The sequence below is a fragment of the Cornus florida genome, unplaced genomic scaffold (genome assembly GCF_030987335.1).
Source record: "Cornus florida cultivar Cherokee Brave unplaced genomic scaffold, ASM3098733v1 CherokeeBrave_3.0.0_Hap2_Chr10, whole genome shotgun sequence".
NCBI classification, from domain to species: domain Eukaryota; kingdom Viridiplantae; phylum Streptophyta; class Magnoliopsida; order Cornales; family Cornaceae; genus Cornus; species Cornus florida.
In genome coordinates this window covers 89,836,718-89,853,736 of record NW_026775580.1, presented here as the reverse complement: position 1 = coordinate 89,853,736, position 17,019 = coordinate 89,836,718, and the positions used below count along the sequence as shown (strand labels likewise).

Here is a 17,019-nt window from a genome sequence, read left to right as displayed (position 1 = left end):
CATGTATCCAAGTCTCGTGGAGGGGGTCTCATACTCAGAAAGAAATAATTTTGGTCAGCCAATTAAGGTCGCATCAGTCTTTTTCAGATTTGTTTTCAGCTCATCCGTGGCGGAACGTCTTGTGCTTAGGGAGTCCCTCAAGCTTCTTAAGTGTTGGGGGTTATTCTCACGTTACTGTGGAAGGTGATTGTAAATCACTTATGGACCTTTGCCCAACGGAAGAGGTTCTCTCTGTTATCTACAAAGATGCCTCTATCCTAGAGTTGTACATGGTGTGATTTGGATCGGATTGGGAGTTTTTTTAAATCAAACCATTTATGACAGTTCCATTAATTTTGAAATTAGATCGAATCATAATGCTCATAAAACCAAACCAAACCACGAAAAATTGGTTTGGTTCGGTTCGGTTTGTCAGTTTCAATTGATTTCCTTTTTATTTTATTTTTTAACAATAGAATTTCTTATTTTTCCTGTATATAATACATAAAACCTGCAATATGAACTTAACTTGTGAAACAACAAACAGATTCAGTATATATATTTTTTCTGATACAATTTGACAAACACTACTCTTCCACTTTAATGTTTAAAGAACCAATAATCTCTTCTGGTCCGTAATGGTTATGCTTTATTTTTGCACCATTTGGTCTCTAATTGCGTAATTTTTTGTTGTTTGGTAATTTTCATTTATGATGTTTTTCTTATTATGGCACATAATTTGGTTTTCTTTATCTCTCTCTCTTTGCTAGCTTTCATCATGGCCTGATACAAGTTCAAAGAATATGGGAATTGGGTAACTTGGGAGTAACTTTATTGAGAAAGGTGGGAAGTGGCGGGAGTAGCTTATGTCCAGCCAAAACTATAAGTTATATCATATATATATATATAAAAGTTATACAACGGTTCGGTCTCGGCCGAACCAGTCTAGCAGGACCTCAAACCAGGACCCTACCATAAAATTACGGTTTCATAATTTTGGACCCAAGACCGGATCAAACCGCTATACAACTATCCCAAACAGTCCAGTTCAGTTCGGTCAAATCCAATCCGATTTTTCGGTTTACCGAAATTTTTGAACACCCCTACTCTATCTCTGTCCTTCTTGCGTCTTGCCTAAGTGCTTCCCTTGGTTGGACCCCTTGTAAAGGTAATGTTGTTGCTTACTTATTGAACAAATCGATTTTAAAAGTCGGTAGTAGTGATTTCAGGTTCAGCATATGGCCCCGTGAATATTAAATGCTCTCACCCCGTAATGTATCTCTTCTCTTATTTATTGCTATTCTCTTAAGTTAAAAAAAAAAAAAAAAAAAAAAAAAAAAAAAAAAAAATTCAATAAGTAGATTATGGAAACAAAAGTAGAATTGGATTGAGAAATATCGCGTCCAAACGCTGGATAACGGAGGACTTCAAATCCGGGGATAGTCTAGTCCCGAAACAAACACGACCTGACAGAAAATACAAATTCGCTGAAAAATTGGGGGTGGCGTAGTATTAATTAGTATACGGCTGTAATTCATAGCGAAGTCCAGAACCAGAGTATCGGAAATTCCCATACTCCGGTTCACAAAAATCTTCTCGCTCTCTCTCTCTCTAAAAAGAAGTATGGTCTGTAGTTCTCTGTCCATATTATCATCAACGCCATCTTTATTCCCTTCGAATTCAAACAACGATTCAACTTCCACAGCCGTTGGTTCCGCTAGGGTTCGATTCTTCAATGTCCGGAGACGAGACTTTAGATCTCTCAAGCCCCTGTCTCTTTACTACCATGGTCCTCGAGCTTCGAAGACTGAAATTTATACGAAGCAATCGATTGAAGATGACTCAGCCGAGCAGTTTCTGCAGAATAATTCGATTGCAGATTTCATGAGGTTCAAGAAAGGGACCTCCGATGGAGTCGGCAATGCCGAGTTGCAGACTGCTGTCGTCAGCTATCGAAAGAAGTTCCCTTGGTCCCTCCTCAATCCATTCCTTCAGGTATATATAATATATAACTTTTGATTCAATAATTGCTACATATATGTATGTGTGTGTGCAGCTATGAGTTTTAAATTCTTTGTAATGATGGAAGTTCATTTGTTGCTTCTGTAGGTTGATTTGGTTTCCACAATACACATTGCGGATAAGGAGTAAGTTCACTTATCTACAACCAGCATTAATTTCCCTAGTAGTTGTAATTTAATTTGGGAATAACTTGTTGTAATTATAATTTCATGTGTTGGGTCGATGCGATTTCAAGTATGACCTGTGCTTACAAGGGGAATTATATTGTATATTCTAGCTCTCTCTCTCTGTATAATCCAAAAACCAGCCCAGTTGAACCTTGTTTTATTGTTGGTGCACTATCATTGAATTTTATGTGAGATTTTGATCCCTTGTCTATTTTGAAGATCCTGTCAATAAATGCTGTAGAGATTTTCCTAGTAGCAATGAAAAAAAAAGTTTGGAAATTTGATGTGAAGATGACACAGCCAATCAGCTATTGTTTAACTAATAAGCAACACATTGATTTATTATCGCTTATATTTGCTACTAGGGATTGCTGTTTATAATGAGTCGTATGACAAAAATGGTAGTACAGTTTACTTGGTAAAAGCACATGAAATGAAAGAAAATTGTTGATGTATACTGGTGTTTTCAGTCTGCTCGCCACAATGGAAACTGCTGATGTATACTAGTTTATTTACTCTCTCTCTCTCTACATTAGGGTTTAGTTGCATGCTTGTATTATGCATGACTTACATCTAGCCTTCTTTATTCTTCTTGTTCTAGATTTTCACTTATTATTTGTTGAAAATATTTTCTTCTTAACAATCGAGGATCATTTAGTAATTTTTTTGGTCAAGTATCTCTTTTCAATTTTGGCCATATAGCTTGTAAGAATTTATGATATTAGCTTAAACATCCCAATTTAATTAATCCAATTTCCCACCTTCAAGGGCGGGATTAATCCCTTCAGGTGCCCACGTTCACCCATAAATCATGGGTATCTGGTCATGCCCAGGTGCCTTATATGCCAACTCAACTAATTCTTATTTCTGCGTACAGGTACTTTGCAACCCTCCAGGAGGTACTAGAATCCTATGACTGTGTTCTGTATGAGATGGTGGCTAGCAGGGAGAGTTTAGAGAGCAGAAGAAACCCTGCTGCTACGAAGAAGCTCAAAAGTTCACGGTCACGAGGTTTTAATATTATTGGATGCATTCAACGGCAGATGGCTAGACTTCTTATGCTTGATTTCCAATTAGACTGCCTTGACTACCAGGCTGAGAATTGGTACCATGCAGATCTTGACTACGAAACCTTCAAGCTACTTCAGGTTCTACTCCTTTTTACTCTGTCTATAGTTGATATAACACACTAGTGCTTTATTTATGGAGGCTTGGAATCCTTATGAGACTTTAGGGTTGAGAACATAAGGATTAGGGTATTTCAAGTGCTCTTACTTTGCTTTGATGGGATCTCTCTGCTTTTTAAAGTTTTAAGTTTAATAGCGTAGCTGTATATATGCCATCAACATTCTGACTTGAAAATCTCATGCTATTATCATTTAATTCAGCTTGAGAAAGGTGAGAGCTTCTTTACATTTGCCAGAGATATGACTCTTAGATCAACAAAAGCCATGGTGCAACCACCTTCAAATTCAGGAGAGCTAGGTCCTTGGAGATCCAAGCTTCTATGGGCTTCTCGTGTGCTACCCATGCCTCTTGTTGGTCTTCTTATCATTGGAAGTGTTTGTTCGGATGTGGAAAGTCAAGCATCAGAATATCCTGAATTCGAGGCCTTGTCCAGGCTCGATTTTGGTGCTGCGATGAAGGTCTTCCTGGCAAAAAGACTAGCATCTGAGTAAGTATATTCCATTTTTGTTTCATTTTGTTTTTGCCCTTTTTCTAATCTGAAGTCTTGCTTGCACTAGGCGGTGGTAATGATATTGTTTGATGTTTGGTTAATATGTTAGTGCTTTGGAATGGACTATATGATTAGGGAGCATAGACTTGAGTTGGGTGAGCCTGCTCTTTGTCCAATCTCAGTATTGCATACCATAAATTAGTCAACTGCACCAATCCTTGCCGCAAATATAAATTGTGTATACCAACATATCTGCTATTTTATTACAGCTAAATTTTAACTTCTTTGTTCATTGTATCTAATAAGTTAATGAGGACAATACTCATTCTGAATGCCAAGACCTTGAGATCCTTCATCTTTGTATTTATGGCTTGCTGTTAGATGGGGAACCTACAAATAATCCCCCCCTCCTCCCCAATTCGACTCTATTTATTAAACCCTCTTGTTTCTTATATTTTTCCTATTTTTACTTTTTTAGTGTGAAATCCTGGGTTTTTATTTAATTTTTTTTTTTTTTTGAGGTCCTTGATTTGACGACGAGCTCATTTGGTATTAAAACTGCATCGATTTTCTTTTGGAACTGTCATTCCATTGTAGATAGTGGATCAAGAAAAATATCTTTGCTACTGCTACTATACAATCATGATTTTTAGAAAAGAAATGCCTGGCGGGTGAGATGACTCTGTTTAGTGAAGGTATTGATTGAATGCTATTATAAGTGCAGGTTCACACAGCTTACAGCAGATGTAGAGGAGAGATCTGTTATAATTGGTGAGAGGAACAGAGCTGCAACAGAGGCACTTCGAAGGGCGATGGATGAGGGCCACAATAAAATTGCTATATTGTATGGAGGAGGGCACATGCCTGACTTGGGGAGGCGACTACGGGAGGAGTTTGACCTTGTCCCTTTGCGGGTGCAGTGGATAACAGCGTGGTTAATAAGGAATCGGAATCTAAATAGCAGCTCCCTTCCATTTCTAAAGACAATGGCCAGAATCTTGGGTTGGCCATTGAACAGATACGAGACGCTGGCACTGTTGATTTTTTCCTCTGTCCTTGCATTGGACCTCTGTTTCTGGGAGCTCTTTTTCGGTACTACACTGAATTGGCTTTCAAATGTTGCTTCAGAAGTTTTTCAATATGTTGATGATGCACAACAGGTGCTCTGATAATTCTTAATGAAATACAAATTGTTTGCCTCGAGGAGGATGTTGGCAAGTTGTTTATGCCTGTAAATATTAGTATAAACTTCTGTAATGAAAATTTGAAATATAGCAAATTATTTGGGCCATTTGGATACAGTAGAACCATTTCTTGTCTGGGTAGAATACCAGCGTGATTAGTTCATGTACCCATTTCTTCTTGGATTGAATTGGTATATAATTATATATGGATATTCATTTCATCATTTGCTTGGTTGGGAGATCACGGTATTCTGATTTGTTTATGTTTAGCCTTCAACATTCTCCACTTTAGAATCTAAATTTGATCAGTAGAAGGTAATGTCAAATATTTTAGACACTTGTCTCGATATGAACAATGAAATGCTATGGATTACTTAGGCACTTTGGTGCATTCTAAGTATCTCCTTAGTGGTGGAGTTAGGATTTCATTTTGCGCCGGAAAAAAAGGAAAATATCAGCTATCCTATATTTTTTCATTAATTTAAATTTTTTTTAACAAAAGTTTCTTGGCACTTCACAAATAATTTGGTAAATGAAATGGGTTGAAAATAATGCAACGAGTAAAATATCTCTCTTTAAATAACTAGATGATGATACATTTATGCATTTTAATCATGTTCTATTTTAATTTAAATGTAAAATTTGCTAATTTAGTGGAGCATAAGATACATATTGTTAAAGAGTGCAGCGCTTGGCATGTCGTCGCTTTGGCCGAGTGGTTAAGGCGTGTGCCTGCTAAGTACATGGGGTTTCCCCGCGAGAGTTCGAATCTCTCAGGCGACGATTGAACTAAATTTTTTTCTTTGACTGATCAGTTTCAGAAGGATTAATAGGTATACTGCAATTTTTTTTTATGTAATAATTTGTACTATTTATGAACCACTATTTATGTTTTTAGTTTAACATATAGTAATCTAATTGTGTAGGTAATTGATTTGTCAGAGAGTCAACTATAATATTAAACAAGTACAGTATTAATTATGTACGGAATTTTAAAATTAGAAGAAGTACAAAAATGAAGTAATAATCAGATAATACTTTTCGATTAAAGAAACTTGTAGTGGACTCGATTTTCCTTTTCATGCGTGTTAATTCAGGGAAAAAATCATGGAGGAATCGAATCCTTTTCATGGCCAACGGATAGATATTATAGTTGTGAAATTAATTTAACCAAGCACAACTTTTAATAATTGTTTTCCAGTTTTTATTTTTTATAGTCAGTTTCAAAATCCATTTTCCTAAATTTAGTTTGAATGTGACCTAGCACACCTTGATTAAGTATTTAGGGGAGTTATCAAATCGAAAGTTTTCAAAAGATAATTCAAACCACAAAGCATTTTTCATAATAAAAAAGATTATATATATATATATATATATTCGTTTCAAGCCACTTGGTACACTTTAATTGATTGATACATAAATAAGTACTTATCTAAATTGATTTGACTCTTCACCTTTATTACAAATGGAATAATGAGTATAGGTAAGATGGTACAAGCTCCTCTCTTTAAAGGCGAAATAAAGTGTTTGTCCGATAAATAAAAACTTTGTAAGAATAAAAACTCTTCACATATACAAGGTATTTTTCAACCCTAATATTATTTATATATTAAATACATATTGAGTTTATAATCTTAGACAATTATAAGTTAATATGGTTCATCATTCCAATCAGATTCAAAATAGGTCATAAGAAAGTTCCATATTTGATCAAAATTAATTTTATTTTTATTCAAGTCTCGTGTTTTTTATGTGATGCACCTGTGCGCAAGCTGTATATACACGGTTGTTCAATGGTTTGATCAGACCAATTTCATTTTCATTTCTCTCATTTTTGGCTAGGGATGGGACTTAGGTCTTAATTTGAGGTTTGGAGGTCGTAGTTGGCAATTCCACAAGCAACATACAGACAATTTATTATTATTTTTTTAATTTTTGTTATTTTCAAGAAATTCACACACATCCACTTAACACTTTAATCTTTTAAAGATTCAAACACTAACCATCCACTTTAATTAGTAAAAAAATACATATTAATGTGATATTCATGTCAGTTGGTACATTAATAACAATATTTCATATACTATGGATATTCAAACTAAGATGGTTTTTCCTTTACCCTTGGGAAATGGAATTTGCCGGTGAAGTTTATATTTTCAATAAATTTAGCAACTAGGTCTATTTCAAATTTAGAATTTTATGATTTACATATTAAAGAAGTTAGTTCAATGCACAATATTTCTGTCATTGTAACGTCTAAAAAAAACTTTGTGTATGTAGTGTTATCTCCTCATGCAAAGAGTGTCATGAGCTTGTTATGACTCGGTAAGTTGCAAAAAAAAAATTTGCGCAAAGAGTGTCATGAGTTTCTTATGACTTGGTAAGTTCAAAAAAACATTGCGTGCAATATTTGATTAGTACGAGGAGATCGAAAGCGCAATCGTATATATAGATACTGTGAATTAATAAGTAGGTATAGCGCCCTTTCAATAAATTGTAGTACATCAATTTTTCATTCTTATTCAAAATGTATCACGCTCATTTGATCAACTACTAACAAATTGAGTTTGAACAGCTGAATTTTGATTAAAAAATTTCGACCGCTCAAAATTTGTTGAAAGAAAATAAGTTGTTAAAGTTTGGCTCAACATGGACTCATCAAATCTTAAATCTGAAAGTTTGGCTTAAGTTGTTGTTAGAATAATGATGTCTCAAATTCTGGATTATGCGTCTATTTATTATTTTCTCCGTCCCAAAAAATCGTACTTTTTTTTTTTTGGTCTATTTTAAAATAATTGTCCATTTTCTTTTTTCAAATAATATATTTCAAATCTTTCCATATATGTCTTTGAAGTTTAAAATTTTAAAAAATATTCAAAACTTAAAAGGACAAATTAATAATTTTTTAAAAATTACACATCCCAAAAGTGACATTTAAATTTGGACAAAGGGAGTATTGAGAGTATGAGTGGAAAGAATACAATGGGTAGAGAGAGTTTACGTGTTTGTAAGATCTCATCGCACTCCAAATTGGTTAGGATTCCTAGAATTTTAGCTAGTTAATTAAATGTTCTTACCATTATGAATCAACTTGGGAGATTTATATTTTAAATGTTTCATAATGGTAAGAATGTGTGTGTGTGATTACTATATATACACACAAAAAGGAAAGCCGGTATTTGTATACATACATACTCAATGTATCTATATCTATATACACAAAAAGAAAAATTGTATCTACATCTATATACACAAAAAGAAAATTTGTTGTTTGTATATATAGATACTTAATCTATCTATATACACAGACACACAAAAAGAAAGTTGTTGTTTGTTGGTATAGATACTCAATCTATATATACATAAAAAGGAAAGTTTTTTGTACATAAAGATACAACATCTATATATACACAAAAAGAAAAGTTGTTTTTTGTATATAGTATAAAAACTCAATCTATATATACATGTAGGTGCATACTGTGAGGGGAGAAGAAAAAAAAAGGAAAAGAAGAAAAATAAAGAATTTAGGTGTTTATATATATACATACCCCATTCAAATGAGGAGAGAGAAGAAATAATTAAAATGGCACTTTAAATGGTAGGATATATTTATTTAACTAGTGTGAAATGGTGAACTATGTAAATCTTGTGTGTTGTGATTTAGAATCATTTTTTTCTTATTTTTAATATTTTGCTTCTGTTGTCTCAACAAAATAGTGAACTATGTAAATCTTGTGTGTTGTGATTTAGAATCATTTTTCTTCTTATTTTTAATATTTTGCTTCTGTTGTCTCAACAATTGAGTTTAATTGCAGGTGGAGTTAATTAATCACGATGGTGATGGTCATCGAACAAGTTTTGCTCTTCGATGTGACCGACCTAAAAGAATAGTGGGCTTATTCTCTCGCTCTGAAAAGAGAATGGTAGTTTTGCTCTTAGCCAAGGTTTGTTTTCAGCCTAAAAGAAGAGTGGGTGCAAAACATAATCGTGATGAGATATTGTGACGACCCTGGTTTTTAGGCTAGCGTGTCCTGTGATGAATTGTAAGGATGATCCGATAACGGATCCGAATGCGGAAGCGAAAATAAAAAACAAGACTCTAAAAAGTCAAAGTGACCTTCCATGAGGTCGTGAAACTCAATAAGAACTGATGCGGAAACAAAAGATTGAAAATATGACAAATAAGCCCCCAGGGGCAAAATAGTCATTTCTGAAAACTGTAGATTCGGGTGCCACCGAGCACACCGCTGGAAGGACAACAAAAAACTAATCAAGATGGACTCAAGAATCGCATGATTCAAAATTCGGACGAAGGAGAAACGGCATGACGAAGAAAAACGAGCACTTAAGGCAAAAGGGTAAATTGGTAATTATCCAGGAAGAACCGGGTGCAACCAAGCACACCGTTGGAAAGACAACGAAAAATTAGTCAAGTTAAAAAAAAAAAATTCACTTGAATCGGAGTCTGGACAAAGGAGAAAAGCCCAAAAGAAGAATTGACGTCGCGGCGGCCCGACGAAGGGCCATGGCGCACACAGCGCCCATGCGCGAGCCCACCGGCGTGCACGCCGGCGCCCAAAGACGGTGGCAGCCCTTGGCTGCTGCTATATTTTTTTTTATCTGCCCAGAATTGAGGCTTTAAACGGAGGTCAAGACGAGTTTTTCTGGAAAAACACGAAGAAGAAACCTCCCCTAAAATCGAGTTTTCTACCCGACAACGCATACGGAATCGAAAAAAACTCACTGTGAAATCCCCAAAATGCCCCTAGATCAGAACTGAACAAGAGGGTCATAAAGCTGCTAAATGAAAACTGGAAGCTGAAACTTCACAAGGGATTTCCGGTACCAAGACGATATTTTCTGGAAAAACACGAAGAAGAAACCCCCCCTAAAATCATGTTTTCTATTCAACTATGTCAAAAGAAGAATAAAACTGATATGAAAGGTCCATAATGCCCCTAGATCAAAATATGCAAAAAAAATGCGAAATGAATTCACAAGAGGCTCAAAACACAAACGATAAGGTTTTGCCCAGAAACGACCATGCATGCAAACGTAACTTACCTATTTAGACGTGCTACAATGGTCCATGGCTTAAAAATATAGCCGATACAAAATTCGACCCCCCAACGGGCAAAAAGGCAAAAATGGAACTTGGAATGAAAACTCGGAATCCAAAAATGCAAAACGGGATCAAATGACCGTTTGGCCCTTGGCCACACTTCATACACGATTAATAAGACTCTATAAAAGAATGAAAATGGAATTCCCACACTCGATGCAACTGTGGTGAAGAAATGACTTGCGATTTTTCAAGTTTTTCATAACATTTCATGAAATTAAAAAGTTGCATAAAATACAATATACATGTCATTGGCCTCCGGCCTCATCTCATACATGTCAAATACATTGAAAGGAGTGCACTTATGTACACATTACATACATGGAATCAAATATACATATTTTGACATATAAGTCTACAAAATGACATTTCATGCTAACATTTGCATGAAATGGAAACTTGAAGGCTACACGACATCCAATGAATGCTAGGCGTCACAAACTAAGTCTTCGTACCTAAAATATGCCCCAGTATCGTAGGGGTGAGTAACATAAAGCTACTCGTAGGAGATGAGCATGCATCGACCTAGCATTTTACAAATTTATCACCTTAAGGTGAAACATGTTAAAGGGGCTCATGCCACCTAACGTCTATGTCCAAGTGAGACTCGGGGAGCATCCTAAGCTACCTTAGAGTCTAAGCAACAAGAATCATGATATACATACGTGTATGAAACGAATCATGATTGGGATAATCCAAAAAAACACGACAAGAAGAATGCTTGAGCATAGATTAACATGAATTGCATTTTCAATACAATTGAACTAGGTCTAGAGTAATCCATACAATATAACAAAAGCATATTTGAATACAAGTTAACAAGAATCACATTATCCATGCAATTCAACAGTAAAAGAGCATGTTATACAATGCAACAAGGTTTAAGTTCTCAAAGCCATCAACTTAGAATCTAAAGCACAAAACAACAGTAGTGGTTCATGCCACCTAACGTCTATGTTATAAATGAATCAATAGGATCAATCCTAAGCTTTATTAGAACGTCAAAACACGATTTTCAATATCGATGCAATTTAACCAACATTGGAACTTCCAATACAACGCATAAAGCACAATTTCGCAAAGTTAACATCCTGTAACTTAAAATAGAACAACAAATAAGAAACAACAAGTTACAACATCATCTAGTTATCAACTTGAAAATGAAATGCAAAATCAAACAAAGTGGATACTCGGACGTCACGCCGGATCAGACTGACAACATAGTTACTTTATGGTTATTAGCCCATGGGTAACCTCCCTATGTGCGCACTAGACTATATATAGAGGGATTATCCCCCGTACTAGAACCACGTCCTAGCCATAGCCAAATAACGACATCCCCAAGTTTCCAAAATCAACAAGTTGTGCAACAACGCATATATCAACAGGAATATGCAAGATAATCAACTATCTACCAAGTACAACCAAATTTGGAAACCTATACAATACATGCTCTAAGTCCACAACTAATATGATGTGATGAATGTCGAATCTTCAGTGTGCGATTCTTTACACGCTATGCATGAAAGAAGTTAAACACGAAGTGTGCAAATCATTACACAAGACAACAATATATTCAATAAGGAAAACATATTCTCATAAATACAAACATAGCAACTATGTTATCCAATGTTCAAAACATAACCAAATGAATATACAACAAGTCCAAGTCCATGATTTGAATATAGAAACCACTACTAAAACACAACTAGATCATGGAGCAAATTGATAGAATTTAAATAGATAAACACAATTAAATTCTCTAGATTCCGATTCAATTCCAAATAACCTCAATTTAATACATGTTAAAGGACATAACATGATCATCACCTATATCCATTCTAAAACTCAATTAGGTTGTTGGAACAACAAAATAGAATTTTAATTAAATCATGCTAATTTAATTACCAAGGTTCTAAAACAACTTCAAATGGTCCACAATTAATATATACTAGTAAACAAGTCATGGCCAATACAAATATCAAGTTAAAACCTTAATTAAGCTAATGGGACCACAAAATAGATTTTAAGTAATTCTTTTAATTAAAATCTCTAGATTTTTAAACTTAACCAAATGCTCTTAATTTAACGTATCTTAGAGAATATGTCAAGGACTAATGTAATATTACATTACAAGTTTATTTCATACAAGTTACACCTATGTAAATTAAACTTTCACTAAAGTTAAATATAAAATAAAGGTTGCAATTCTCATGCAATTAATCCCAATTTAATACATGTGAACAACCACACCAAAGCTTAATTTTTCAGCATGCCACAATTCAATTCCAAGTTGTATATCACCATGAGGATTAAATCTTAAATAAGGAAATTAATTAAATGAAAGGTTTTAAAACCTCACCGAATATTCTAAATCAAAAATATGTGAAGCTATATGGCATGTAGATCAAGAATATCAAGTCGGAATTCGAATGGAGTGAATAGTGCACTCGGGGTAAATTAATTAATCAAATTAATTAATAATTACTAATTTTCAAAACACCTCCAATTACTTTCAAATTCAACTATATTGAAGAGCATGCTAAGGCTTAATGTAATATGCTAACACATATTAATTTCAAGCTAGTTAAGGTCATGTGAATTAATCTTTCACCTAAGATAAATATTAAATAAAATATTTAATACTTATTCAAATGTTTCAATTTTAATACACGACAATGAGCATATCAAGGGGCAATATAAAATCATGCTACATGTTTAAACCAAGTTATGAGCAACTGGAAAAATTAGATCCCGTACAAGAAAAATAAATAATAAAATCTCTAGATTTTATATTTAATCATGCAAACAAGTAGTATAAGCATCACAAGCATGCTATATAATAAGAATTTAAACCTAAAACATCCCCTACCTCAATTTGAGATGAAAATCTAAAAAGCCATCAAAATGGAACGGCTCCGAATCCGACGAAACTACTAGGTTTTGTCGGGGACAACGCCGTGAACATAACCCCCATGAAAGCCCCATCAAAATCATAACTTGACCTCAAAACCAAACTCAAGAAATGGTCAAAACTGAATTCTAATAAGGGGGAAAGGTAGAGCACGGCGAGGGGAATAACAAACGTTAAGGCCGAAGACTTTCCATCAAAGAAAAGTGAACCAAAAGAGGAGAGAGAAGATGGCAGCACCCCTTGGGCTGCCATGGGAGCTCCAGGTCGTGCATGAAGAGGGAAGAAGATGAAAAATAAAATATCTCACCCCCCTTTTATAGAAATCTCAAAAAGTGCCCCGCCGGGCCTGAAAAAGTAAAATTTGAGAAGACGCACTCAAATGGCAAAACTTTGTGAACAAAAAAGATTCAAAATGATAAAATATAAGTAACGGAAGAAACGGCGTCAAAAACTGAATCCCGAGCAAAAAGTTATGCCCAAAACAAGTTTGGCGCAAATCGGGGCCAGAAACCCTGAAACTGGAAAACATCGACCAGGAGGAAATTCCAAGAGTACACAACTCGACGAAATGTGAAAATGAATCCCGTACGAGGATCCAGGCTCAAAACAAAACATTTTGCAATAACTTTCATTAATTGCACAATGGCCCCTCCAAAAAGTGAAAACTGCACTTATGGCCTAGAATGAAAATATCTTCCAAAAATATTTTCTTAAAAACCCCTGAAATAAAATATCTTCAAAAGATGTTTACGAAAAACACCCCAAGAAAAGAAAATAATGTCAAAAATTTATGCATCCATGCCCCTATGGGCACCGGGAGCAACCAGAGTACTTTCTTGCAAAAGTAAAGATACATATTTCGTGGAAACCACTCACGATAAGGATATGTGAAGTCAAAAACCAACTCCGAGCTTGAAAAGTGAGGTTGTGCCAAAAACTGACAAACGGAGATAAGACGAAATAGCGCATAGTATCGAAAAATGAAAAATGTGAAAATGACTCGGTCCTCAAAGGAAGTTGTCACTTCACATGAAAGAGTCTCAGAAACCAATTCCGAGCACTCGAGATGACACTAAGCGACACGAAACAGAGCTCAAAAAGGAAAATTAAACGAAAAAAATTCATTCGTAAAATTTCAGGAAAAAAAAAAAAGAAAGGCAGATGACCGGATCGTTACAGGTATAGGTGGAGTCGTGAAAGACAACCAGGGAAAGTTGTCAGATTCATCTTACTGTGGAAAGCGTTGATTGACATGAAGGAATTTGAGTGGAGATTGGTAGGATAATGAGGTCTCAAATTCTAGATTAGCCGTATATTTTTAGAGTCCTATTGTACCGTGTAATGTTGGAGTAAGTGAGTTAGGTTTGGGGTCCATCAAATAGATACTGTTGGAAACGTTGCATACAAAATAGAAACTTTGGATGAATTTTGGAGTAGGTTCCGCTAAGAATTTTTTGCGGATCTATAGATGAACGCGTTCCTCTCCGTGAGGAGATGAACATGGTATATTTACTTTATCAAATTCATTTCCGGATAAATGAAAAATTAGCTCCAAAATAAGGTGTTTAATAAGCCTAAATGGGTATGTAAAATGTAGGAAATACTTGTCCACATGGAAAAAATGATGAAACCAATTTAAGTTTAAATAAGTCAAGTTTGAGATTTGGGTTTGGACCCAATGGCACCCAAGCTTTTAAGAGGGGGAGGACCTAGGCAAGTTTGGGTCCAAACCGTTTACGCGTGCCTCGTCTAGTCCGGGCTTGGGCTTTATTGTAGAGTCTCGTTAATTTTTTATTAAACGAAATTGGACCTGTGTTGGACTTAGACTTAATTTAATTTTGGTTGGGATTATTTTTTAAATTGGTTTTCATTGAAAGGGTGTGATCCAAACCAGTGCATCAATGGGTTGAATTTTGGCTGGGCTTATTTTTTTAATTGGTTTTTATTGAAAGGGTGTGACTGGTCCAAACCAGTGCATTAAAAGGTTGCACCTGGTTCGAACCAATGCTACAATTTGAACTTTTAAATTGAACCATCACATCCCATGTAGGTGATGGTTCAGGCTACCCAAAAAAGCACCTTGCTGCCTATATAAACCCCCCTTAGGGTCATTTGCAAATCATTCCAATTTAAAATACTTCTTCTCCTATTTTGAATTCTCTCATCTTCTCTCTTCATACATACATAGACTTTAGTCTGTGAGTTTAAGTCTAATTCAGAGAGAGAGAGTACTACACCGAGTCGAATCACCCATTTCTTCGGTTTGCAGTGCTACTATCGAAGGAAGAAAAATCATTGTATCATGGGAGATAAACGCCACTGAGTCCGTTAGCATCATAGCGGGATGAATTTGTCTTAAGGACATATGATCAAATTCTAGCCTCGACTTATAATTAGGTTCTTTTATTTTGTATAGTTTTATTTTATTATATATAACTATATTTTATAACAAATTATATATATATATTATTGTTTTATAATAATAATTATATATATATATATATATATATATATATATATATATATATATACACACACATTATAAGTTTACAAAATATTTAAATAGTAATACTATAATGCAAGGTATACTTAGACCATATTTGGACAATAGATACGTAGGTTATTGTTGGGAGTATTGGTGTAGAGACGTGTAGCCCGTTAAGGCAATCTCGCGAGAGTGTGGTTATGACTCTAATAAAATAAATAATGATCTATGAACGTAGCCCTTGATGAACTATGTATCACTATGAATGTAGCTCTGAGTTTGATGAACTATGTAAAAATCTTGTGATTTGGAATTACTTGTCTTTTATTGCTGCGTCCAACAGTTGACTCACCAAATATATTAATAATGGAAGTGAAGTTTTTTATTTTTTATTTTTTATTTTATTTTATTTTATTTTTATCGAAAATGAATCTAAAGTTACCGTGTGTCAACAAAAATTATTTGATGGAGATCATGTGTTTAATTCAATTAAAACTCTCCAATTAAAAAAAAATAGGGTAAAGTATATCAACACCCCCTGAGATTTATTAAAAGGACATACAGATGAAACTTAGCCCATTTTGGGACAAAGATACCCCATCAAGTTTGATAAAGTTGCCAAATACACCATAATGGTAATGAATTGACATTTCTGCCCTATGACTTTTATATTGACCATAAATTGACATTTCCGCCCTCAAAGACCCAATGGTGATGAATTGACATACATATATACATATCCCGACACACAGTCCTTTCTTTCTTTCTCTCTCTCTCTGTATACACACACATATAGACACACATTCAAATCAGATTGAGAGAGAAAGAAAGAAAGGGCTTCAATAATTCGGACTAAACCCAAACCAAATTGACTTACAATTCAATAAACCTAACCAAAGTGATTTACAATTCCAGTCCCAAACCAAGACTTGTTACAATTCAAACCCAAACAACAGGATTCATAGGATCCAAACGGAATAATACAGATTGAGATTCCACAGTGATGATTAACGAGAAATACACAGAATCTAGATCACTGAAGGAACTAAATACAAAATATGTAGATGAATTTATTGGTTATATATAGAAGATTGAGAGAGTCTATAATTCTCACAAGGGTCCGATGAAAACAAATTCTAAATTCAAAAAGACTAATCACATGGTACATGAACCCCTTAAAAAAAAAAAAAAAAAAAAAAAAAAAAAAAAAAAAAAAAAAAAAAACCCTAACTAATCTTTTGAAGAATCTTAGTGTTGTACAGTGTTACCCTATCTAGATTTCAATTAATATATGGCCACCATTTTCAGAATAAAAAACAGCTGAGAGCCTCAATTTATAGGGCAGGAACAAGCTTCCACAAGACTTGAATCCAGAAATCAAGAATTGCTACCTTGTCGAGTGACCCAAAATCATCGGCGACAGTTCAGTTTGGCAATGCTATAAGCGACACGGATCCTGGTCGGTGTG

General features: G+C 34.7%; 1 protein-coding gene and 1 non-coding gene across 2 annotated transcripts; both read left to right on the top strand.

Moving 5' to 3' along the window:
- The first annotated feature begins 1,495 nt into the window (after nucleotides 1-1,495).
- Nucleotides 1,496-5,254, top strand: LOC132280034 (uncharacterized). The gene is made up of 5 exons (XM_059782137.1): nucleotides 1,496-1,974; nucleotides 2,089-2,126; nucleotides 3,046-3,316; nucleotides 3,557-3,843; nucleotides 4,571-5,254. Exons 1-5 carry the CDS (start codon nucleotides 1,603-1,605, stop codon nucleotides 5,013-5,015), a joined length of 1,413 nt encoding a protein of 470 aa, XP_059638120.1. The 5' UTR covers nucleotides 1,496-1,602; the 3' UTR covers nucleotides 5,016-5,254.
- A 477-nt stretch (nucleotides 5,255-5,731) lies between these two features.
- TRNAS-GCU (transfer RNA serine (anticodon GCU)) lies at nucleotides 5,732-5,813 on the top strand. Its single transcript has one exon. It is a non-coding gene; the product is annotated as a tRNA-Ser (tRNA).
- Nucleotides 5,814-17,019: the final 11,206 nt, after the last annotated feature.